Consider the following 25,456-nt stretch of genomic DNA (forward strand, 5'->3'; position numbering starts at 1 on the left):
TCAAAGCAACATTATCATGGACGCCCCTGCTTATTTCAGCAAGACAATGCCAAGCCACGTGTTACAACAGCGTTGCGTCATAATAAAAGAGTGCGGGTACTTTCCTGGGCCGCCTGCAGTCCAGACCTGTCCCTCATCGAAAATGCATTATGAAGCGTAAAATCCGACAGCGGAGACCCCGTACTGTTGAACGACTGAAGCTCTACATAAAACAAGAATGGGAAAGAATTACACTTTCAAAGCTTCAACAATTAGTTTCCTCAGTTCCCAAATGTTTAATGAGTGTTGTTAAAAGAAAAGGTGATGTACGGTGAACATGCCCTTACCCAACTACTTTGGCGCGTGTTGCAGCCATGAAATTCTAAGTGAATTATTATTTGCAAAAAAAAAAAAAAAGGTTATGAGTTTGAACATCAAATATCTTGTCTTTGTAATGCATTCAACTGAATATGGTTTGAAAATGATTTGCAAATCATTGTATTCCGTTTATATTTTTGTCTAACACAATTCCCCAACTCATATGGAAACGGGGTTTGTACATTTTGTTTCAATAAAATACAGTTTTATCATTTGTACAAGTTTAAAAAGATTTTGTTGCAAATTTTTGTTAGCTTGTCAAAAAGATCGTCCATTGTATGTTAGCATTAAGCTAATCGTATAAGTGGCAACCGTAACCCTGTGTAGTTGCCTTTATATTTTTTTCAGTTTGTATTGAACTCTATTATTAATTTAACCTGATTTCTTCGTGAATGTGCACTTCTGTATGTATCAATGTACTTTTCTTTGTGTGCTTAGTCTTACAATAACTTCATTGTGGGGATTATAAATAAACAACTTTCGAGGTAGAAGTTTTTTTTCATCTGTAATTTAAAAGACTCTTTCCCTATCTGCCAAACTAAATTCCATCATTCAGACACGTAGGAATAATATGTAAATAAACCAGCATGCAAAGTGTGGCTTGTGTTACATTGTAGTAATAAAATAAACAGTAAACATTCAAAAATGTTGCAAAATGCTATAATGTAACAAGACAAATAAGTTGATACTAATAATTAGTAACCAAAAGGTTTGTCTTTAAATGTGTATAATGTTTTTTAAGAAACACTGTAATATGATATGACATAAATTAATATTAGAATTTTCACGTCAGATGACTTCTCTTGCTAGTTATTAAAACACGTCTCAACAATAAATAATACAGAACGATTCCAACCAATTCGGATCTTACAAGATATCGTATTTTCCGTACCAGAGGGTGCACCGGATTATAAGGGGCACTGCCGATGAGCGGGTCTAGTCAGGAGGGTGCACCGGATCATAGGGCGCATTAAAGGGGTCATATTTTATTTTTATTTTTTCTTAATTGAAAACACTTCCTTGTGGTTTACATAACATGTAATGGTGGTTGTTTGGTCAAAATATTGCATAGGTGATGTTTTACAGATCATCTTCAAGCCGCTTTCTGACAGTCGCTTCAGGATGCGCCGTTTTGTGGGTGGTCTGATTCACGCAGCTCACCTTCGGCAGCGTCTTTTCTCCATCATCTTTGTTGTAACGGTGTAGCGTGCAAGGACGGGAGTGGAAGAAGTGTCAAAAGATGGCGCGAAGTGTTGAGACTCCGACTTGACTTCAATCAATAGCGGATCAGCATCTCCTCATTCGTGGCTAAACTAGTGCAATAACATTGCCAGAAATGTGTCCCGTGAAAAACTGTCCCACCGGAACTCTACTAACTAAAGTTTCTTGGGTGAATAATGTAAACTTACTACACCGGTATGTTTTAGCGCTTTCATGGCGAGTTTACTGACAGACATAAGTAAGAACTTTACACTACTTTATATTAGAAATGGGAACAGTGGAGGACGAATGTCCCATAACAAGAAGATACAGAAAAAGAAAAGGCTTATCGGCTAGGGGGTCGACACAGACTATAAAGGCGGACGGGTTATAAGTGCACTGTCGAGTTTTGAGAGAATTAAAGGATTTCAAGTGCGCCTTATAGTCCGATAAATACGGTAATACTATTGGAGAAAGTCAGAACACACAAAAAAAAGAAAATAAAGTTGTAAAGTTATGAGAATAAAATAGCAAAGTAACAAGAATAAAGTCATAATGTCAAGTTATGGGAATAGAAATAAGGGGACGTGGTACAAGAATAAAGTTTCAATCTTAGGAGAATAGCTGTTACATTCCGAAAATTAAGTCATAATGTAAAACTATGGAAATGTAGTTGTAATCTTACAGTTATATTCAGTTCATCTGCTATGTTGGTTGTGCTTACTCATTTAATTTTTTCTCCTTCACACCCCAAAAGGGACAAGCGGTAGAAAAATGGATGGATGTTTGGACCATTCAATTCCGGCGGAAGAAGGTACCACAGTTCACAACTGTTAATCAGTATGTTTTTATCTGTTGCCACAAATCATACATTTGTTGTTTGCGTTATATTATTTTCCCGTGTTTAGTGTGTTTTGGTTTCATGCGCCACGCGGTCCCTTTTTGTTTACCTTTTGTTGCTAGTCGTGATAGCTACACACCTGTCCTCATTTTATGATTAGTGTTCTCACCTGGTGTTAGGCTAATTATCGCCCTTATTTATTGTTTTTTCGCCATGCCATAAGCGCCGGTCCATTGTTTGCTACCCACGACCCAGTTTGTTTGTTGGTTTTGTATCACGCTGCCTACGTTTCATTGTGCTTATCTCCCTGCTACGTTAAGCTAGTAGCCAAGTTTTGGGTATTCTTCTTGTGTGTTGAAATTCAAGTAAAGATTTATTAGACTTGCAAGATGCCTGAGGCCCTCTGTGCCCTTTGAAATCGCAAACATTTCACAGCATGCATACGACACAGTAGCTGCGTTTCCGTTACCCCTAGAAATGCGCAAAATTTAAAAACTGCAGCAAGAAACTGGTATTGGAAACACCCGTATTTTGAAAAACCTCTCACATATTGCTAAAATATTTTTGCTCTCTAATGAGGCGTTTTTGAGACATTTCAATATTGAAGTGTTTCACTCAAGCATGATGGAAAGGGTGGAGTGGATCGTAAGATCGACAGGCGGATCGGTGCAGTGTGTTCTGTTGTGCGGACGCTGTATCGATCCGTTGTGGTGAAGAGGGAGCTGAGCCGGAAGGCAAAGCTCTCAATTTACTGGACGGTCTACGTTCCCATCCTCATCTATGGTCATGAGCTTTGGGTTATGACCGAAAGGACAAGATCACGGGTACAAGCGGCCGAAATGAGTTTCCTCCGCCGGGTGGCGGGTCTCTCCCTTCAAGATACTGTAGGGTGAGAAGCTTTGCCATCTGGGAGGAACTCAGAGTAAAGCCGCTGCTCCTCCACATGAAGAGGAGCCAGATGAGGTGGTTCAGGCATCTGCTGAGGATGCCACCCGAACGCCTCCCGAGGGAGGTGTTTAGGGCAAGTCCGACCGGCAGGAGACCACGGAGAAGACCCAGGACACATTGGGAAGACTATGTCTCTTGGCTGGCCTGGGAACGCCTCAGGATCCCCCGGGAGGAGCTGGACGAAGTGGCTGGGCAGAGGGAAGTGTGGGCTTCCCTGCTTAGGCTGCTGCCCCCGCAACCCTTACCTCGGATAAGCGGAAGAAATTGGATGGATGGACGGATGGATGGATGGATGGATGGATGATGGAAATACTTTACGCATTTAGGGGTCACTGCAGGGCAACCAGGGCAGATGGGTTGCCTTAGTCTCGCTTCTGATCAGTTGGCCGAGGGGAGCGAGGCAGCATTGTCTCATGGGTCCCTTCCCGGGAATAGAGGCCAACCCACAGGCTCGGAGAAACCCACCTTCACGAACATGGGGGCCGTAATAACGTTGCCTCTAAGCGCTCACCCGCTGCCTTCGTCTTCCATTGACATCGCGGCAACAACAGTGGCTGCATTTTCTTCCTGAAAGTGGAGTCTTGAGGAATGATATTTTACAAGAATTACGGGTCAATCAAGACACAAAACCCCCTTTGATGGAAACACCTTCAAGTCGCAAATGTACTTTGTCAACATTTTTGAAATATCGCTTTTATATTGCAAAAAACTGCAATGGAAACACAGCTAGTGTCATCACTCACCCTATAAATATCTTGGGATGGGTACAATTCACATCTAAACCAAATTCCCATTACCTGGGAATCGATACTGGAACTCAACAGTACCACTTTTTAGTTCTTTTTTGTGTGCTAATAAATATTATTTGTTTTCGCTAATGAAATCTAATGGTTTATTGCCACATTTAAAAATGAGCTGATCATAACAACTGCTGTCCAGTTGTTGTATCTTGTTGTTTTAGTGTCACATTTCTGAGTCTTTTTTGCAAATATGACAATACAAATGTTGAAATGGGTTGTATTTGTACACTGCTTTTCTACCTTCAAGGTACACAAAGCGCTTTGACACTACTTCCACATTTACCCATTCACACACACATTCACACACTGATGGAGGGAGCTGCCATGGAAGGCGCTAACCAGCACCCATCAGGAGCAAGGGTGAAGTGTCTTGCTCAGGACACAACGGACGTGACGAGGTTGGTACTCGGTGGGGATTGAACCAGGGACCCTCGGGTTGCGCACGGCCACTCTCCCACTGCGCCACGCCATCCCGAAATGTTGCTTTTATTTTGCAAAAAACTGAAATGGAAACACAGTTAGTGTCATCACTCACCCTATAAATACCTTGGGATGGGTACCATTCACATTCGAACCAATATGGTACCGAAATCCCGTTAACTGGGAATTGATACTGGTACCAAGTTTTGGTTCTTTTTTGTGTCTTAATAAATATTATTGGTTTTCGCTAATTAAATCTAATTGCCACATTTAAAAATGAGCTGATTATAATAACTGCTGTCCAGTTGTTGTATCTTGTTTTGTTTATTGTCACATTTCTGAGTCTTTTTTGCAAATATGACAATACATTACAATGACAGTTGCGAGTCCAATACATTAGATAGCAGGAGTGTATAATTCATGGTGTGTTGGTCCTAGAATCAGGTCAGTCTTTGCTAAGTCTAGTCTTTTGTTGTGCCTTAAAAGTGTTAATCATGTTAGTATTGTACTTATTACGCATCAGCTGTTTAATCGTAACATGCATTTATTTTAGTTTTTATCAACAAATTTGGAGGAGTTGGTCAAATCAACCTTACAACATGACAGTGAATAAACAATCTCATAAAGCATGTTGTTTCAACATTGTATTTGTGTTGTAAAATATTGGTTTGAAAATGACCAAAATGCAATGGTCAAATCAACATAAGAACCCAATATAAAGCATGTTGTTTCAACATTAGGTTTGAGTTGCTCAACGTCAGGACCTAATTTAACAAGTTCCTAACGTTGTTTTAATGTCTTGTGCCTATTGGCTGAGGGTACGACAAGAACGGTATTAGTGGCGGCAGCATGTGGGGACACTAATCACTAAACAGAAACTGGTGTGTAAGATCAGTGCACCTAGCAACCAGAATGTAAACAAAGGAGAGAGAATCATGACAGTTACAACAATAAAGCCACAACAATTAAGTAGCAAAATTACAATAATAAAGTACAAAACCCAAAACCAGTGAAGTTGGCACATTGTGTAAATGGTAAATAAAAACAGAATACAATGATTTGCAAATCCCTTTCAGCTTGTATTCAATTGAATAGACTGCAAAGACAAGATGTCTAATGTTCGAACTGAGAAACTTGGTTTTTTTTGCAAATAATCATTAACTTAGAATGTAATGGCAGCAACACATTGCAAAAAAGTTGGCAGAGGGGCATTTTTACCACTGTGTTATATGGCCTTTCCTTTAAACAACACTCAGTAAACGTTTGGGAACTGAGGAGACCACATTTTGAAGCTTTTCAGGTGGAATTCTTTCCCAATCTTGATTGATGTACAGCTTAAGTTGTTCAACAGTCTCTGTTGTTGTTTTTTACGCTTCATAATGCACCACACATTTTCAATGCGAGACAGGTCTGTACTACAGGCAGGCCAGTCTAGTACCCGCCCTCTTTTGCTTTTAAATGTGGCAATAAACAATCAGTGGCCTAGTGGTTAGAGTGTCTGCCCTGAGATCGGTAGGTTGGGAGTTCAAACCCCGGCCGAGTCATACCAAAGACTATGAAAAAAATGGGACCCATTCCCTCCCTGCTTGGCACTCAGCATCAAGGGTTCGAATTGGGGGTTAAATCACCATAAATGATTCCCGGGCATGGCACCACTGATGCCCACTGTTCCCCTCACCTCCCAAGGGGTGATCAAGGGGATGGGTCAAATGCAGATGACAAATTTCACCACACCCAGTGCGTGTGTGAGACAATCATTGGTACTTTAACTTTAACTACAAAGCCACGCTGTTGTAACACATACAGAATGTGGCTGGGCATTGTCCTGCTAAAATAAGCAGGGGCGTCCACAATAACGTTGCTTGGATGGCAACATATGTAGCTCCAAAACCTGTATGTACCTTTCAGCATTATTGGTGCCTTCACAGATGTCTAAGTTACCCATGCTTTGGGCAATAATACACCCTTATACCAGTCAGATAATTATTTTCCTCTTTGGTCTGGAGGACACAACATCCAGAGTTTCCAAAAACAATTTGAAATGTGGACTTGTCAGACCACAGAACACTTTTCCACTTTGCATCAGTCCATCTTAGATGAAATCAGGCCCAGCGAAGCCGGTGGCGTTTCTGGGTGTTGTTGATAAATGTCTTTTGCTTTGCATAGTAGCGTTTTAACTTGCACTTACAGATGTAACCACAAACTTTAGTTACTGACAGTGGTTTTCTGAAGTGTTCCTGAGCCCATGTGGTGATATCCTTTACATACTGATGTTGCTCTTTGATACAGTACCGCCTAAGGGATCCAAGGTCACGTTGTTATTCATCGTTGCCGCTTACGTACAGGGATTTCTCCAGATTCTCTGAACCTTTTGATGATATTACGGACCGTACGTAGATGGTGAAATCCCTAAATTCCTTGCAATAGCTCGTTGACAAATGTTCTTGAACTGTTGGACAATTTGCTCACGCATTTGTTCACAAGGTGATGACCCTCGCCCCCTCCTTGACTGAGCATTTCATGGAAGCTGTTTTTATACCCAATCAAGGCACCCACCTGTTCCCAATTAGCCTGCACACCTGTGGGATATTCCAAATAAGTGTTTGATGGGCATTCTTCAACTTTCTCAGTCTTCTTTGCCACTTGTGCCTGGTTTTTTGAAACATGCTGCAGGCATCAAATCCCAAATGAGCTAATATTTGCCAAAAATAACAAAGTGTACCAGTTCGAACGTTAAATATTGTGTCTTTGCAGTCTATTCAATTGAGTATAGGTTGAAAAGGATTTGCAAATCATTGTATTCTGTTTTTATTTACGATTTACACAACGTGCCTTTCACGTGTGGCGGGTCGACTCGAGGTTTGTTTTCCCAGAATGCAGGACGGATAGCTCTGGACGACAGCGTGAGGTAGGAGATGATTATTTAATCATACAAGTACCAAACAGACAGAAACAAACAAAGGAAAAACGTGCCAATTGCACGGAAAGCTAAGGTAACATCTTAGCACAGAACCAAAAACAGGAATACAACAAAGTGACAGTTGCATCGTGCAAAACAATGAAGCCACGCTGACTGTGGTGAGCAACGTGAATAAATAGCTCTCTGATTAGTGCTCGACAGCAGGTGAACATGCCGAGCACTAATCAGAGGCAGGTGAAACCAATTACCACCCATGGTAACCAAAACAAACACCCAAAGTGCACAAAACAGGAACAAAAGGAGTCCATAACTAACAAAACATAACTAAACAAAACATGATCCGGACCACGGATCATGACAGTGCCAACTTCACTGGTTTTGGGGTTTGTAATAAGACTTAAAGTCGCAATGTTAAAAGAATAATCCTAATTAGTTGTAATCTCGGTGAAAACATCAGGATCATCAATTTAGCTTTTTCTTTGTTCTGCCGGTGCAAATGGAGTCCACTTGTGTGCTTCATGTCCACCAGCAAAGGCAGACATATTGAGCATAAATTCACCCTTTAACTGTATTCCCCGATGTCCTTGTTGCCAGAAGTGTGGGAACAGCTGAGCTTTGAGTCCGGCTAAATTAAGAGGAGGCTGCTAATTGGCTATTTTGGTCCTTAAGGGAACAGATGCATGTCGTCACACATCTGACTCCACATTCCTGCTTCTTTTCTTCCGGACTCTTAACAAAATACGTTTGCGTTATTACAGGTTTTCTGTAAAAGTTCACACTAAACATCAAACTAAATATAACCTATGCTTATTTGGAGCCGCTAATCTGTTTGTGGTGCAAACTCCACTTGGAAGAGGAAAATTTCAGATTTTCATATTTACCACATGCCAGGATTGGTCTCCAAAGGTGTGGACGTTTGTTGCATGCAGGTAGCGTCCACCGTCCTGTCTTCTGTTTGGACAACAGTGGAAAGAAAGAGGCAGAAACAGACGAGGACAAATAAAGACACTTACTTCATTTGTGTGAAGCTTTGAATGAAGTTAAAGTTCACAAACAAATGCCAAGGCCATCTTGGACTTGACTATTACCTACTCCCACACTCACATATAAAACTCATGTTCAAGTACTCGAGGTAGCACAAATAATGCTTGTTCCTCCAAAAGCTACTTACTGTAGCTGCTTCACATTTGGACATGGTTACACACACGCGCGTCCACAGGATGACGTGGCATGCTGTCACAGCTGTGCATACATCATGTGACAAAGTTAGGTCCTTTGGTTGACTCAAACTATTGACCGGTGGAGTATAATAATAATAATATAATATTATAAATGAATGCAATAGAATATTATTCAAACCCCATTTGTGTTAGATGTAAATATAAACTGAATACAATGATTTGAAAATCATTTTCAACCCATATTCAGTTGAATATGCTACAAAGACAACATATTTGATGTTCAAACTGATAAACATTTTTTTTTTTTGCAAATAATCATTACTTTAGAATTGGATGCCAGCAACACATGACAAAGAAGTTGGGAAAGGTGGGAATAAATACTGATAAAGTTGAGGAATGCTCATCAAACACATATGGAACATCCCACTGGTGTGTAGGGTAATTGGGAACAGTCGGGTGCCATGATTGGGTATAAAAGCAGCTTCCATGAAATGCTACGTAATTCACAAACAAGGATGGGTGTGAGGGTCACCAATTTGTAAGCAAATTGTCGAACAGTTTTAGAACAACATTTCTCAACGAGCTATTGCAAGGAAATTAGGGATTTTACCATCTACGGTCCGTAAAATCATCAAAAAGTTCAGAGAATCTGAAGCAATCACTGCACGTAAGCGATGATATTACGGACTTTTGATCCTTCAGGCGGTACTGCATCAAAAACCGACATCAGTGTGTAAAGGCGATATGGCCTTTTTTTAATATCTCGATATTTTTAGGCCATGTCACGATACACAATGTAGATCTCAATATTTTGCCTCGGCCTTGAATGAACATCTGATGCATATAATCACAGCAGTATGATGATTCTATGTGTCTACATTAAGATAGATAAGATAGATAATTATATTTATATAGCGCTTTTCTCGAGTGACTCAAAGCGCTTTACATAGTGAAAACCAATATCTAAGTTACATTTAAACCAGTGTGGGTGGCACTGGGAGCAGGTGGGTAAAGTGTCTTGCCCAAGGACACAACGGCAGTGACTAGGATGGCGGAAGCGGGAATCGAACCTGCAACCCTCAAGTTGCTGGCACGGCCACTCTACCAACTGAGCTATGCCGCAAACATTCTTGTTCATACTGCATTAACCAAAGTTCTATTTTGGTTTCATCTGACCACATGACATTCTCCCAATCCTCTGCTGTACCATCCATGTATCCATTTTGGTATAAACTGAACTCGTCGTGTTTGGAGGAAGAAGAATACTGAGTTGCATCCCAAGAACACCACGCCTACTGTGAAATATGGGGCTGGAAACATCATGCTTTGGGGCTGTTTTTCTGCTAAGGGGACAGGACGATTTCGCTGCCCGCTTTTTAAGATGTTCAATATTTATTGAAGTTGAATTTTTGCTAACAGATTAAGAGTTTGATTTATTTACTTATTTAGGAATTATCAAAACTTATTGATCTTCAAATTAAATGGTATACATACTAACAAGAAATATTTATATTGTGTTTGAAAGGGTTACTTGCATTATTATTATCATCATTACATATTATAATTACATTCGTGGTCTCAAAATAATGCTGTCAATAATATCATTTTTTGGCAATAATTTATGGGGCACTATGTCGTCCAGCAAAATGTATTATGGGTCCAAGTGTAAATACAAGCATATATTGCCGTTACCAAATGAAACAGCGAGGATTTAAACATCATGTTTGTTTTATTGTCGCTATACAGAGTCTTGTTGCCGTCAGGATGTTGCAGTGCACATCGGCAATGCTGCAAAAAAGCATGTTGTTAATGGCGAGGCTGCAGGTGTTCACAAGTACTTTCATCATCATCCGTTCCCTCTGTCAGGGCCAAGAGCGTGACGGCGCTCCTGAAGATGCCAATCCAGCAAAGCATGTGGCTTGTCACCACAACGCCCAGCAGAAGATCCTGGGACTGAAGCGCGCACGTCCCTTCACGCCCATGGCCTGGACTGAGTAAGATGCGTGTTGGATGAGAGATCGCTGCTGTCCTGCGCAGTCAGAGCTTATGTATGTGTGTGTGTTTGTGGGTTTGGTAGGTTTCAGCTGGCCTGCTGAAGCCATGGGGAGCTGTTGGAGCTGTCTGTACAGGGACCCCATCCGAGACAACCATCTCACCCAGTTTAAGGTTTGTTTTTCTATTATTTTTTTATCTGATACACTGTTGTGCTTTGCGAACCTTTTAGATAACAGTTAGGGATTGGTACCGAATTTGGTACTTTTACAGGTATTCACCAATCAAGGTGGGAAAAATGATGGATTCTACGATGAATCACCATTAAAAAGTGGGTGATTCATGAATTGATGGAAAAATATAGAATCATCGACTATTTGCTCAACATTTTTCGGACTATAAGGCGCACTTAAAATCATTGAGTTTTCTCAAAACTTGACAGTGCGCTTTATAATCCGGTGTGCCAATTTGACAAAATAATTTTTGTTGTGCTTACCGACCTCGAAGCTATTTTATTTGGTACATGGTGAAATGATGAGTGTGACCAGCAGATGGCAGTCACACATAAGAGATACATGTAGACTGCAATATGACTCAAGTAAACAACACCAAAATGTTAAATGTTCCATTGAAAATATAGAACATTACACACAGCGCTCTAAAATCTATCAACATGTTTTAGTACTAGTAGCAATGAAGCCGCACCGCTTGATAAATTGTACTGTGCTTCAACATACGAGTATTATTATGGTGTGTGTATAAGTTAAGACATATTATTTGGCGTTTTGTTTCACAATGTTATGCAAAAGCAACTTTTCTTACCTTCTGGTACCTGTTGATGTGCATTTGGGATCTGCATAAGTCCTGAAAATGTGTGCGCTTCCGCCCTTGTAGTCCCTGCCGACACCGTAGTAGATAAGCTTCTTCTTTTTCTCTATCTCCTTGTTATGGGACATTCATCTTCCGCTGTTGCCATTTGTAATATAAAGCAGTGTAAAGTTCTTACTTATATCTGTCAGTAAACTCACCATGAAAGCGCTAAAACATACTTTCGTAGTCAGTTTACATTATTCACCCGAGAAACTTTAGTTACTAGAGATTTCCTGTCAGACAGTTTTTCTTGGGACACATTACTAGCGTTGTTGTTGCACTAGTGAGCCACGGATGAGGAGATGCTGCACCGTTGTTGATTTAAGCAAAATCTGAATGTCTTTAAAACAGTTAGCTTAATCTTTTGACACTTCCACTCCCGTCTTTGCACACTACACCGCTACAACAAAGATGACGGAGAGAAGATGCTGCCAAAGGTGAGCCACATATATAAGACCGCCCACAAAACGGCACATCCTGAAGCAACTGTCAGAAAAAGCGGCTTGAAGATGATCTGTAAAACATAATCTCTGCAACAGTTTGACCAAAGCACCACCATTACATGTTATGTACGCCACAATTTGGTGCGCCTTTTGTATGAAAATAGACCTGACTAGACCCGCTTATCGACAGTGCGTTTTATAATCCGGTGCGCCCTATGGTCCGAAAAATACGTTATGTTAAATAAATAACAACGTTTTTAGAATGCACCATTAATGCGCCAATGCTCTGTGTACGTTAGTTCTAGGTTTTGTTCTAACTAACCGCGGGAGAACCTTCAGCTAAATTTTTTTTCATGTGAGCTGACTTAGCTCGGACACGCTTTATGCTAGTTGCGGCGCTGAGCTAGCTTAAATGTGAACTAGTGAAACAAGAATAAATCCTTGTACACTTCAACAGAAAACTAAAATGAACCGCACTTCAGCAGAAAGTAACCAGCTAAGAAGAGTAAATTAGCAAGTTGGTTAATACATCAGAAGAGACAATCATAAACATACAGTGCGGCAGCATGTCTGTCAGACATAGATAAAATGAAGTAGATAGGCGACACACAAGTTCAAAGTGAATGCCAGTAGGAAAGCAAGCAGCAAATATTTATTCTTCCATATAGATGTGTGTGTGTGTGTGTGTATATATATATATATATATATATATATATATATATATATATATATATATATATATATATGTATATGTACAAACCCTGTTTCCATATGAGTAGGTAAATTGTGTTAGATGTAAATATAAATGGAATACAATGATTTACAAATAATTTTCAACCCATATTCAGTTAAATATACTACAAAGATGACATATTTGATGTTCAAACTGATAAACATTTTTACTTTAGAATTTGATGCCAGCAACACATGACAAAAAAGTTGGGAAAGGTGGCAATAAATACTGATAACGTTGAGGAATGCTCATCAAACACTTATTTGGAACATCCCACAGGTGTGCAGGCTAATTGGGAACAGGTGGGTGCCATGATTGGGTATAAAAACAGCTTCCCAAAAAATGCTCAGTCTTTCACAAGAAAGGATGGGGCGAGGTACACCCCTTTGTCCACACAACTGCTTGAGCAAATAGTCAAACAGTTTAAGAACAACGTTTCTCAAAGTGCAATTGCAAGAAATTTAGGGATTTCAACATCTACTGTCCATAATATCATCAAAAGGTTCAGAAAATCTGGAAAAATCCCTCCACGTAAGTGGCATGGCTGGAAACCAACATTGAATGACCATGACCTTTGATCCCTCAAACGGCACTGTATCAAAAACCGACATCAATCTCTAAAGGATATCACCACATGGGCTCAGGAACACTACATAAAACCACTGTCAGCAACTACGGTTGGTCGCTACATCTGTAAGTGCAAGTTAAAACTCTACGATGCAAAGCCAAACCAATTAATCAACAATATCCTGAAACGCCACCGGCTTGGCTGGGCCCGAGCTCACCTAAGATGGACTGATGCAAAATGGAAGGGTGTTCTGTGGTCTGACGAGTCCACATTTCAAATTATATTTGGAAACAGAGGACGTGGTGTCCTCCAGAACAAACAGGAAAATAAAGCGCAAAGTTCAAAAGCCAGCATCTGTGATGGTATGGGGGTGTATTAGTGCACAAGGCATTGGTAACTTACACATCTGTGAAGGCACCATTAATGCTGAAAGGTCCATACAGGTTTTGGAGCAACATATGTTGTGATCCAAGCAACGTTATCATGGACGCCCCTGCTTATTTCAGCAAGACAAGTGTTACAACAGCGTGGCTTCGTAAAAAAAGAGTGCGGGTACTTTCCTGGTCCACCTGCAGTCCAGGCCTGTCTCCCATCGAAAATGTGTGGCGCATTATGAAGTGTAAAATACGATGGGGCGGTATAGCTCGGTTGGTTCAGCAGCCGTGCTAGCAAATTGAGGGTTGCAGGTTCGATCCCCGCTTCCGCCATCCGAGTCACTGCCGTTGTGTCCTTGGGCAAGACACTTTACCCACCTGCTCCCAGTGCCACCGACACTGGTTTAAATGTAAAAATTAGATATTGGGTTTCACTATGTAAATCGCTTTGAGTCACTAGAGAAAAAATCGCTATATAAATATAATTCACTTCACATCACTTCACTTCACAGCGGGGACCCCGGACTGTTGAACGCCTGAAGCTCTACATAAAACAAGAATGAGAAAGAATTCCACTTTCAAAGCTTCAACAATTAGTTTCCTCAGTTCCCAAACGTTTATTGAATGTTGTTAAAAGAAAAGGTGATGTAACACAGTGGTGAACATGCCCTTTCCCAACTAATTTGGCACGTGTTGCAGCCATGAAATTCTAAAGTAACTATTATTTGCAAAAAAATATATATATTTATGAGTTTGAACATCAAATATGTTGTCTTTGTAGTGCATTCAATTGAATATGGGTTGAAAATGATTTGCAAATCATTGTATTCCGTTTATATTTACATCTAACACAATTTCCCAACTCATATGGAAACGGGGTTTGTAGAATAATGCTAATATTTGTAAAGTTTCGCCAATAAGGTCAAACTGTCCTATGAGTAGGATAAATAAGTAGTAACAGTACAGGGAAAAAAAAGTCATAATGACATAAAAAAGGTCTACCATGAGACAATAGCTGGAATCGTCCCGAGAATAAAGTCACAAATCTATAACAAATTGTCAGAAGTCACTTTTAGGGAATAAAATTGCAACTATGAAAAAATAAAGTTAGGATAAAATGTTACGCTACAGCAATAAATTGCAATAGTACACAAATAAAGCAACAATATTAGCAGAAATGACATCGCAATGGGCTTCACGGTGGAAGAGGGGTTAGTGCGTCTGCCTCACAATATGAAGGTCCTGAGTAGACAGGGTTCAATCCCGGGCTCGGGATCTTTCTGTGTGGAGTTTGCATGTCCTCCCCGTGAATGCGTGGGTTCCCTCCGGGTACTCTGGCTTCGTCCCACCTCCAAAGACATGCACCTGGGGATAGGTTGATTGGCAACACTAAATTGGCCCTAGTGTGTGAATGTGAGTGTGAATGTTGTCTGTCTATCTGTGTTGGCCCTGTGATTAGGGGGCGACTTGTCCAGGGTGTACCCGCCTTCCGCCCGATTGTAGCTGAGATAGGCAACAGTGCCCCCCACGATCCCGAAGGGAATAAGCTGTAGAAAATGGATGGATGGACGTCGCAATGATAAGGAAAAAGTTGTAACATTTCAAGACTACAGTCAGAACCCTTACAAGAATAAAGGCGCAATGCTACAAAAAATAATTTGAAAGGTTAAACGTATCGTTTTGCAATCTTAAAAGACTAAAGGAGCAATGATTATGTTGCGGAAAAAAAGTCAAGAAAAAATATGTAATACAAAGCAAAAAATCTGTAATATTCCGAAAAATAAGTGGCAACATTACAAGAGTAAAGTGAACAATACTACAAAAAAAACAAAGGAAAGCGCACTGGAACTTATCCTAGCAGCACTCGGGCAAAAGGCAAGGTACACCCTGGAAAATTCGCCACCTTCACATTCTTTTTTTTTTTTGGTCCTGTCCAGCCACTCAGACAGACCATATTGTTGATTTAGACGCTGTAAGTGTGAGATACTTCTCTTGTTGCCTTATTTTTATTTCACTTTATTACATGGATTTAATAGCTGGACCGGAGTAGGAGGGGATAGACAGAAGAAAAAAAAGGAAAACACGTACATTTAAACACTTACCGTATTTTCCAGACCATAGGGCACACCAGATTACAAGGCGCACTGCTAATGAATGGTCTATTTTTTATCTTTTTTTCTATATAAGGCACACCGGATTATAGGGCGCATTGAAGAAGTCATATTACTATTATTTTTTTCTAAATGGAAAACTCTGCCTTGTGGTCTACATAATATGTAATGGTGGTTCTTTGTTAAAAATGTTGTTTACAGATCATCTTCAAGCCACTTTCTGACAGTCGCTTAAGGATGCGCCATATTATGGGCGGTCTTATATACGTGGCTCACCTTCTCCCCGTCATCTTTGTTGTAGCGGTGTAGCATGCAAGCACGAGAGTCAATCTTCAATCAACGCACCTGGTCTTGATGAGGAGCAGCAACATAAAGGCTCACTCTGCTGACTACTCTACGCCGGAACGTAGACACTGTTACAGTAAGCTTCGCGTGTCTGGCTCCTCTCCTGTGTCTGCTCTCTTCTTGTTCCTTCGTGCTCCGTACTTACCTGTCCTCTTCATCTCTTGTTCACACAGTGTCTCAGCAAAGAGCCGTGTGCCTCACCTGCTGATCTTCCCCTGGAACCTGACTGCTTTCCTCGATCCTCGACTTACCCGCTCTCGGACCTGGACCTCTCTCCTACCCCACGGACCTCACTCGGATCACGGACCTCCTTTTGCTCCGCCCCTTTGGACTTGTTTGTTGCCACAACCAACACGCACTAACAACAACCTTTGGTAAATCCGATATGGTTAAAATCTACATATAGACTTGCATGCACACACATAGTAGCATACACACCCTACGTAGCCATCAAAAGTTCAATACAACCCGTTGAGCTAGACCTACTGCTGTAGTGCTGTCGCCTTCCTCCCCGTCGTACTTAACACACCGGTATGTTTTAGCGCTTTCATGGCGAGTTTACTGCCATATAAGTAAGAACTTTATGATGCTTTGTATTAGAAAGGGCAACAACGGAAGATAACATAACAAGAAGATAGAGAAAAAGAAGAAGCTTATCGACTAAGGAGTCGTCATGGACTACAAAGGCAGACCCCCGCAATTTTTCAGGATTTATGCAGATCCCAAATGCAGATCAGCAGGTACGTGAAGGTAAGAAAAGTTGCTTTTGTATAATATTGCGAAACAAAACGCCAGATAATATGTCTTACCTTTTACACACTATAATAATACAACTATGTTGAAGCACAGTACAATCCATCAAGAGGTGCGGCTTCATAGCTTACCAAAGTCGTACTAAAACTATTGATAGATTTTTGAGCACTGTGTCTAATGTTTTATATTTTCAATGGAACATATAAAATGTTGGTGTTGTTACTCGAGTCATATTGCCATCATAGTGCAGTCTACATGTATCCCTTATGTTTGACTGCCATCTACTGGTCACACTTATCATTACACCATTCACCAAATAAAATTGCTTCGAGGTCGGTAAGCAAAACCAGAAATATTCCGTACATTAGGCGCACTGTCGAGTTTTGAGGGGAAAAAAAGGATTTTAAGCACGCTTTATAGTTAATTTAGTGTTGCCAATCAACCTATCTCTAGGTGTCTTTGGAGGTGGGAGGAAGCCGGAATACCCGGAGGGAACCCACACAGTCACGGGGAGAACATGCATTCTCCACACAGAAAGACCCCGAGCCCAGGAAAGAAGCTCAGGAGCGTACTTCTCCTCCGAACAATGGTAACTACAAAACGTCGCACCATGACAAATGTGACAAATGTCTATGTTGCGTCACCCAGCATTGTAATTTGCATTCACCTAAAAATAACAAATGTGTAGTCTTTGTTAAACTTCACACGACGCTATGAAGGAAAGAAAACGGCAAAAGCTCTATATCAGCGTCTCCTCTTGATCCTATCATTCCAAGAACCGTAAAACAAGACAGATGTATAAATAAACAATAGACTAAAACAGCTTGTCTATTTAAGGCACATATTTACAGTCTGTTATAAATCCCTAGAGCTCCCTGGGACCATGCTGTGTGGACATTAAGTCTTGGGAGTAGTTGCACAAGAAGTACGTGCCGGAAAATAGAAGTCAATTGTTCTGGTCTGCTTTTTACTGGTAACTACTGGTGGTGGGCGGTGACCCGTGCACAGTTCTATGTCCCCAAAACCCTTCACACAGAGCAGCTTTTCTCTGGCCAACACTGAGTATTGTATAACACTTTCAAACTGCATGTATTTTCCTCGCCGCTCCTCAATGTTTTCTCTAAAAACAATCACCAGACCAAAGCAAACAAAGGTAGTCTGCTGTGATTATGTGTTCAAGCGCAAATAAGGCGTCTTGTTTGGTACTCTGGTCTGCACCAACACTTTTACAAAAGGGACTTGATGAGCACGGAGAACATTCACAAAAAGTAAGTCCTTGGTTGGACAGTTTTCTTGACATAAATCAAATGCTGTAAAACAAAATGTCTGCCAGGTTCAATACATATCGTTTATTTTATATATATATATGTATATATATATATGTATATATATATATATATATATATAGTGCTTTTTTTTTTCCCGAAAACCCATTTATGTCAACCGCTTCTTCACCATGTTTGTCTCTTTCCTAAAAAGTGCATACTTGAGTTGGTATAGACATTTACAAACACCAAAACAAGTGAAGTTGGGACGTTGTGTAGTTCGTAAATAAAATCAGAATACGATGACTTGCTAATTCTTTTCAACTTATATTCAATCGAATACCCTGCAAAGACAAGATATTTAACATTCGAACTGGAAAACTTTGTTATTATTAGCAAATATTAGCTCCTTCGGAATTAGATGCCTGCAACATGTTTCAAAAAAACTGGCACAAGTGGCAAAAAAGACTGATAAAGTTGAGAAATGCTCATCAAACACTTATGAGGAACATCTCACAGGTGAACAGGCTAATTGGGAACAGGTGGGTGCCACGATTGGGTATTAAAGCAGCTTCCATGAAATGCTCAATCATTCACAAACAAGGACGGGGCGATAGTCACCACTTTGTGAACAAATGCGTGAGCCAATTTTCGAACAGTTTAAGAACAACATTTCTCAACCATGCAGCTATTGCAGGGAATTTAGGGATTTCACCATCTACGGTACACAATTTCATCAAAAGGTTCAGAAAATCTGGAGAAATCGCTGCATGTAAGGGATGATATTACGAACCTTCAATCTCTCAGGCGGTACTGCATCAAAAAGCTACATCAGTGTGTAAAGGATGTCACCACATGGGCTCAGGAACACTTTGGAAAACCACTGTCAGTAACTACAGTTTATCGCTACATCTGTAAGTGGAAGTTAAATCTCTACTATGCAAAGCGAATGCCGCAATACCCAGATACGGTTCGTTGGGCCCGAGCTCATCTTAAATGGACTGATGCAAAGTGGAAAAGTGTTCTGTGGTCTGACGAGTCCACATTTCAAATTGTTTTTGGAAATTCTGGATGTCGTGTCTTCCGGAACAAAGAGGAAAAGAACCAATTGGATTGTTTTAGGCACAAAGTTCAAAAGCCAGCATCTGTGATGGTATGAGGGTTTATTAGTGCCCAGGCCCAAGGGCCTGGGTAACTTACACATCTGTGAAGGTACCATTAATGCTGAAAGGTACATACAAGTTTTGGAGCAACGTCTGTTGCCATCCATGCAATGGTATCATGGACGTCCCTGCTTATTTCAGGAAGACCATGCAAAACCACGTGTTTCAACAGCGTGGCTTCATAGTAAAAGAGTGCGGGTACTAGACTGGACTGCCTGTAGTCTAGACCTGTCTCCCATTGAAAATGTTTGCTGCATTATGAAGCGTAAAATACGACAACGGAGACCCCGAACTGTACATCAAGCAAGAATGAGAAAGAATTCCACCTGAACAGCTTCAAAAATTGGTCTCCTCAGTTCCCAAACGTTTACTGAGTGTCGTTAAAAGGAAAGGCCATGTAACACAGTGGTAAAAATATCGCTGTGCCAACTTTTGTTCAATATGTTGCAAAAAAATTCCAAGTTAATGGTTATTTGCAAAAATAATAAATAAGTTTCTCAGTTCGAACATTAAATATCTTTTCTTTGCAGTCTATTCAGTTGAATATAAGTTGAAAAGGATTTGCAAATCATTGTATTCTCTTTTTATTTACCATTTACACAACGTGCCAACTTCACTGGTTTTGGGTTTTGTAACTTCCCAGTAATACACAACAAAATCGGAAACATTACGAGAATTAACTTGCAGCACTACAAGAAACTGTCGCGGTCATGTACAAAAAAAAAGCTGACATATGAGAATAAAGTTACAACGTAACAAGAATGAAGTGGTTGGCGCCTTGCATGGCAGCTCCCTCCATCAGTGTGTGAATGTGTGTGTGAATGGGTAAATGTGGAAGTAATGTCAAAGCGCTTTGAGTACCTTGAAGGTAGAAAAGCGCTACACAAGTACAACCCATTTATTTATTTACGGAATGAAGTTGTGCTATTACAGAAATGATTGCAGCGTTACAAGACTAAAGTCACAATGCTACATATAACACATATAGTCTTTCAAGAATGCAAGAATAAAGTTGCAAAGCGAGGAGTGTTGGAAGGAAAGAAAATCCAACATCACAAGAACAAAGTCGTAAACTATTCTGAAAAGTCATAATGCGACTTAAGTAGTCGTAATTGGAAGATATTAAAGTTGAAATTTAAGAACAATAAAGCTGAGTACTACAAAACAAGCTGTGACATAAGAATAATGTCGTAATACAATGAAAAAGAGTAATGTTAAAAAAATAGTTGGAATATTGTGTCAATAAAATTGTAAAATTACAGGTATACAAATAAGAAAAACAAAGTAAAACAAAATAGAAAGTGTAATCTTAAAGTAAATAAAGTTGCAAAAATTACAGAACAAACAATCAGTCCCTCCCTCTCGACACCTGCCATATATTAATGTGGGGTACTATATTTTGTCATAAAATACACATGATTTATTGCTTAAATCGAGATTTTTTTTCTGGACACATTAAAACTCTTAACCCATTCATGTCAATGTCAACATACATTATTGAGTGCTTTTGTCAACATAAACATACACAGTACAGGCCAGAAGTTTGGACACACATTCTCATTCAATGTGTTTTCCTTCTTTTCATGATTATTTACATTGTAGATTGTCACTGAAGGCATCAAAACTATGAATGAACACATGTACTAAAAAAGGTGAAATAACAAAAAACACGTTTTGCACTCTACTTTCTTCCAAATAGCCACCCTTTACTCTGATTACTTTTTCGCACACTCTTGGCATTCTCTCGATGAGCTTCAAGAGGTAGTCACCTGAAACGGTTTTCATTTCACAAGTGTCATTGTTTTGATGCCTTCAGTTACAATCAGTTATGAAAATAAAGAAAATGCATTGAAAAGAGGTGTGTCCAAACTTTTGACCTGTACTGTGTATTATGTGTACATACATTAATGTCTGTCAGTTCAATACTGGTCTGTGTCTTCGGTCAGTTAGATGTGAAAATGCGAATAATGCTAAGTGAAATTATTGTAGACTGAAATGTGGACATTTCATATGATGATATTAAAGTTCTTTTTCATAGTTTGTAAGTAAACATTGCAGAGTTATGACCTCATCACACCTTTCACAGTGTGTGGTTTGAGTGTGGTCATGTGACTGCCAGGCTCCGTTTGATTGTCGAATTGGAGTCAAAGGTCATTAGTGCGTACGTTGGATTGGTGAAACAGAGTCATGTGACATTGGCCCCTGGAAGAAGTTTTCCTGCAGTGTTCAATAGTTTAAAATAAGTCATACTTGCCAACCTTGAGACCTCCAGATTTGGGAAGGGGGTCGGGGGAGCGTATATATGCATGAGTATAGCCGTTCATCCACCGTGTTCAATGGAGAAGTCTGATCTCCAAAATTTGCAGGCAGCATACCCCTTCCCCTTCGAGCTGTTCTGGATGAACTGAAATTAGTTTTTCCAATCATTTTGGAACTTGCAAGTTTACTTCTTCTTCTTTGTCACTGTTATGTTTTTGGACATTACTACTTGCCGTAGTTTTGAAGCAATGATTATCGCTGAGATAGGCACCAGCGCCCCCCGCAACCCCAAAGGGAATAAGCGGTATGAAAATGGATGGATGGATGACGGGAATCCGGATGTTGTGTGTCAGTGTATTAGTGTGCCGGCTGGAATAAACCAACGCTAAGAAATAGCTCCATGCCTGCCTACTTTATGGGTCATAGATAATCCTATGGATGTTGGAGACATATATAATAGTCTCGGGGAAGCCCGGTGGAAGATGGGTTAGTGCGTCTGCCTCACAATAAGAAGGTCCCGAGTAGTCCTGGGTTCAATCCCAGGCTCGGAATTGAACCTGGGTTCCCTCCGGGTACTCCGTCTTCCTCCCACTTCCAAAGACATGCACCTGGGGATAGGTTGATTGGCAACACTAAATTGGCCCTAGTGTGTGAATGTTGAAACTGGTTTGTGAAATGCGAACAGACCTTAAGTGTTCACTCGAGACACCAACAAGTCCAGAAGAGCAAAGTTGACACAGTTTAATGCACAATAAAATATTTTCATGGCATTATTTTTAATATTGGAATTACATTGACTTGTACATTTTTTGGACAAATTCACACTCTATAAATGGTAAAAGTCCCCCAAAGTGTCAGGCTCACTATATTCTCAGGACACTTCATTAGGAACTCATCTGCGTGTGGAATGATTCAAGAGGGTGGGAGGAAGAAAAACCAAAAAAATTTCCATGAAGCAAATAGGCTTCTGGTGGACGCACACAAACACATTCAACAAACACTTGAAGAGACAGTTTGTCTTTTTTCATTGCAAAACATAAAGAACCCTTTAGTCATTTCATCTGTTGCATTCTCAAACCCACCCACCCCCACGCAGCCCAAACATTCGACATGCTCAAGCACACATTTGGCAACCTTTTAGTGGAGGGATTGAAAATAGTTGCAAAGCCTTCATGAACGCGCACTACATTACCCCCTGGTGGTGGCAAGGAGTATTACTCATTAAAAAGTCATTACAGGGGGGAAAAAAGCTGCATTTTTGCAGAATAAAGTCATAATTTTAGTCAAATAAAGTCGTGATATTATACGATGGATACTTAGTTGTGTTAAGATGAACACTGGCATTTCAAAACAGTGGCACCATCTAGTAGTACGCATGAATACCTTTTTTTTTTCTTTTTTTTTACCAAAATTAGAATTACATACAGTAAAATTTTAATGAAACGATCACTTTTATGAAGAAAAATCTTGGAATTTTTGATAAAAAGTTTAAATATGAGCAACATTTCCAAAGTAAACAAAAAGCAAAACAGCTGTGTAAAAAAAAACGAACAATATTATGACTTTATTCGTGGGGGGAGAGAGATACCTGAAATGCGACTTTTTTCCTCATAATATTACAATTTTATTTTCGTACTGTAATGATTTTTTTCCGGCCCTAATTCTCCTACTATGGTGTGTTGTATTAAACACCAACACATCCAGAGTGTACATACACACACGCATATATATATATATATGTTTATTTTGTAGCATGAACATGGCCATGAGATTCTTGTGTTTATGGTCAGAGTGATATGAACGTTCCCTGATGAGCATGACAATTTAACAACAGACCAACTTAGACGGAAAAATGGAAAGAAAGAAAAACTCGTAGTCACGTTCTCACGAAGTTTAGCTGATGTGGAAATCAGGTTAACGCTGTAGCTATGTCGGCATTATCATTCAACCTGATTCTTTTAGACGACACGCCGTTCAAGTTTTTAATATAAGGGAACATTTAGAATCAATACTTTAATTAGATGCAGGTAAAGTTCAGGTGTGGTGGAATTACCCTCTGCATTTGACCCATACCCTTGTTCCAACCCCTGGGGGGTGAGGGGAGTAGTGAGCGGCAGCGGTGGCCGCTTGGGAAGTTTTAAATGATACACTCCCCGACTTTATCATTGCTAATGCAAGCCAATCTATATCTCCAGCGATGGCGAATAGTTTTTTAAGTTAGCCTCTCCTAAAACATATTCTATCTGCAGCAAACATAAAAAATGGGGACCCACTTTCCGAAGTGCATGCTAGCCTGTAGCCAACTGACTCCCTCCCCTATACTACTAACAAATGCTACAGTTTGCTAAGCTGGACGTTTTTATGTAAGGATGTTGGACTTTCATGATAAATAACGAGCTACGATTTAGAGGATAAGCTTAATGATAAACGCTGCTTACCTATGCACCATTAAGCTACATGTCCATTCATGACAAATAGGATTTTAGGTCAGCATATCTTTAACAATATTCCAAAAAATGCTAAAAATATTGTTTAAAGAAACGTAAAGTGGTAGAAATAATTAAGGTTTGAGAAAACCAAATTCCTGGAGTCTTTGCTAGTGGTTAGCAAATGAGGCTAACCACAGTCATCATTACTTGCTAAATTATTTTGTCCACCAGAGGGAGCAACTCTTCCCCATACAAAGCATGAAGCAAAAGGAGGCCTTGCTACTTGGACGAGTCGCTGTCAGTCAGCTTTGCTATCAGACGGATAGAACACATTTATCCCCGCATGTTTTGATTTGACAGCAGCCAGGCTTCCGTATGAAAGGCACAGTTAAAAAAGTGTGGCAATGGATTCTGAGATAACGCGGCGTAATGTTTAAACGGTAAACACAGAGCAAGCCCTTCTGTTTAAGCAACCCGCTCAATAAATTAAGTATGAGGAACTTCAACAATACGCCTTGTTATCTCCACTTGTGGCTCCGTGCCCTTCAGATAACAACGAGCGGCAACGAGGCCGACTGCAGACACCCCAGGTGTTGCAGGCCCGAGGTGTAAATACCGGAGTTTGTGGATGTGAGATCACTAGTGTGTGTTTGAACTATTAGTGGACTTGTTTATGAGCGACGGAGCCGTTTACGCACTGGCAAGGTTCTAAACACAAATTTCAAGTTATTTTGACAAACTTCTACCCGCGCGCTAAGAGGCCACAAAGTCAGTGAGCGAGAGCGGGGCAGCGTAAACGTCAATGACAATTGAAGCATAACGTCGTACAATCAGGAGAAATCATAACAACACGAAGGCATATGAGGTGACATGAAGAGTACTTCAAATCCGATGTACAGGAAGTCCCTTATAATATTATTGCAAATGTAAACATCAGCCCAATAGGGACTAGCTAGCCTATAAAAACAAACAAAATATTATATTTTAAGGCTTATGTGTTGGGATACATCGAGAATAAAGACGTAAAATAGTAATTTAAAGTGACCTGAAAAGATAGAAACGTACGAAAACTGACATATCACAGTGTTTTGTACACATCAAAGTGCTGGTGGAAAATGTGCGTTTTTCAACACTATATTTGGTCCGTTAAGGATCAGGGCCAAGGATCAGGGCAAACTCGGGCTCCTCAGCAGAACCACAAAAAAAAAAGGAATAGGAGCTGGGAACAAATTTGTGGTAACATTTCTAAATAAGTGCCTCGTAACTAATAAACATTTCCTTTGTAGAGATTGCAAACTGCGTAGAGCAGGGGTCCCCAAACTACAGCCCCCAGGAAGTCCCAAGTTCATTTTTTAAATATATATATATATATATATATATATATATATACATATATACCGCATTTGCTTGAATTGCTGCCGGGGTGCTAATTAATTTAAAACCTCTTCTCACTCCTGTGCTTACCAAAGGCATGCGGTAAAAGT

General features: G+C 40.1%; 1 protein-coding gene and 1 long non-coding RNA gene across 4 annotated transcripts in view; one reads left to right on the forward strand and one right to left on the reverse strand.

The window, feature by feature from the left end:
* LOC133534988 (sodium- and chloride-dependent GABA transporter 2-like) overlaps positions 1 to 8,626 on the reverse strand; it is a 118,856-nt gene extending 110,230 nt beyond the window's left edge. Inside the window, exons 1-2 of one of the 3 annotated variants that reach the window (XM_061874364.1) lie at positions 8,591 to 8,626; positions 8,368 to 8,437 (exon numbers count right to left, since the gene is read on the reverse strand). In XM_061874364.1, coding sequence (XP_061730348.1) covers positions 8,368 to 8,411 — 44 coding nt within the window. In that variant the 5' untranslated portion in view covers positions 8,412 to 8,437; positions 8,591 to 8,626. Of the gene's footprint in view, positions 1 to 8,367; positions 8,538 to 8,590 lie in introns of those variants that run through there. The other 2 variants (XM_061874368.1, XM_061874366.1) reach the window with 2 other exon arrangements.
* LOC133534989 (uncharacterized) lies at positions 1,553 to 17,083 on the forward strand. Its single transcript, XR_009802117.1, has 5 exons — positions 1,553 to 2,371; positions 10,534 to 10,661; positions 10,745 to 10,833; positions 16,060 to 16,179; positions 16,277 to 17,083. It is a non-coding gene; the product is annotated as an uncharacterized LOC133534989 (long non-coding RNA).
* Positions 17,084 to 25,456: the final 8,373 nt, after the last annotated feature.

The sequence above is a fragment of the Nerophis ophidion genome, linkage group LG16, assembly GCF_033978795.1.
Source record: "Nerophis ophidion isolate RoL-2023_Sa linkage group LG16, RoL_Noph_v1.0, whole genome shotgun sequence".
NCBI classification, from domain to species: domain Eukaryota; kingdom Metazoa; phylum Chordata; class Actinopteri; order Syngnathiformes; family Syngnathidae; genus Nerophis; species Nerophis ophidion.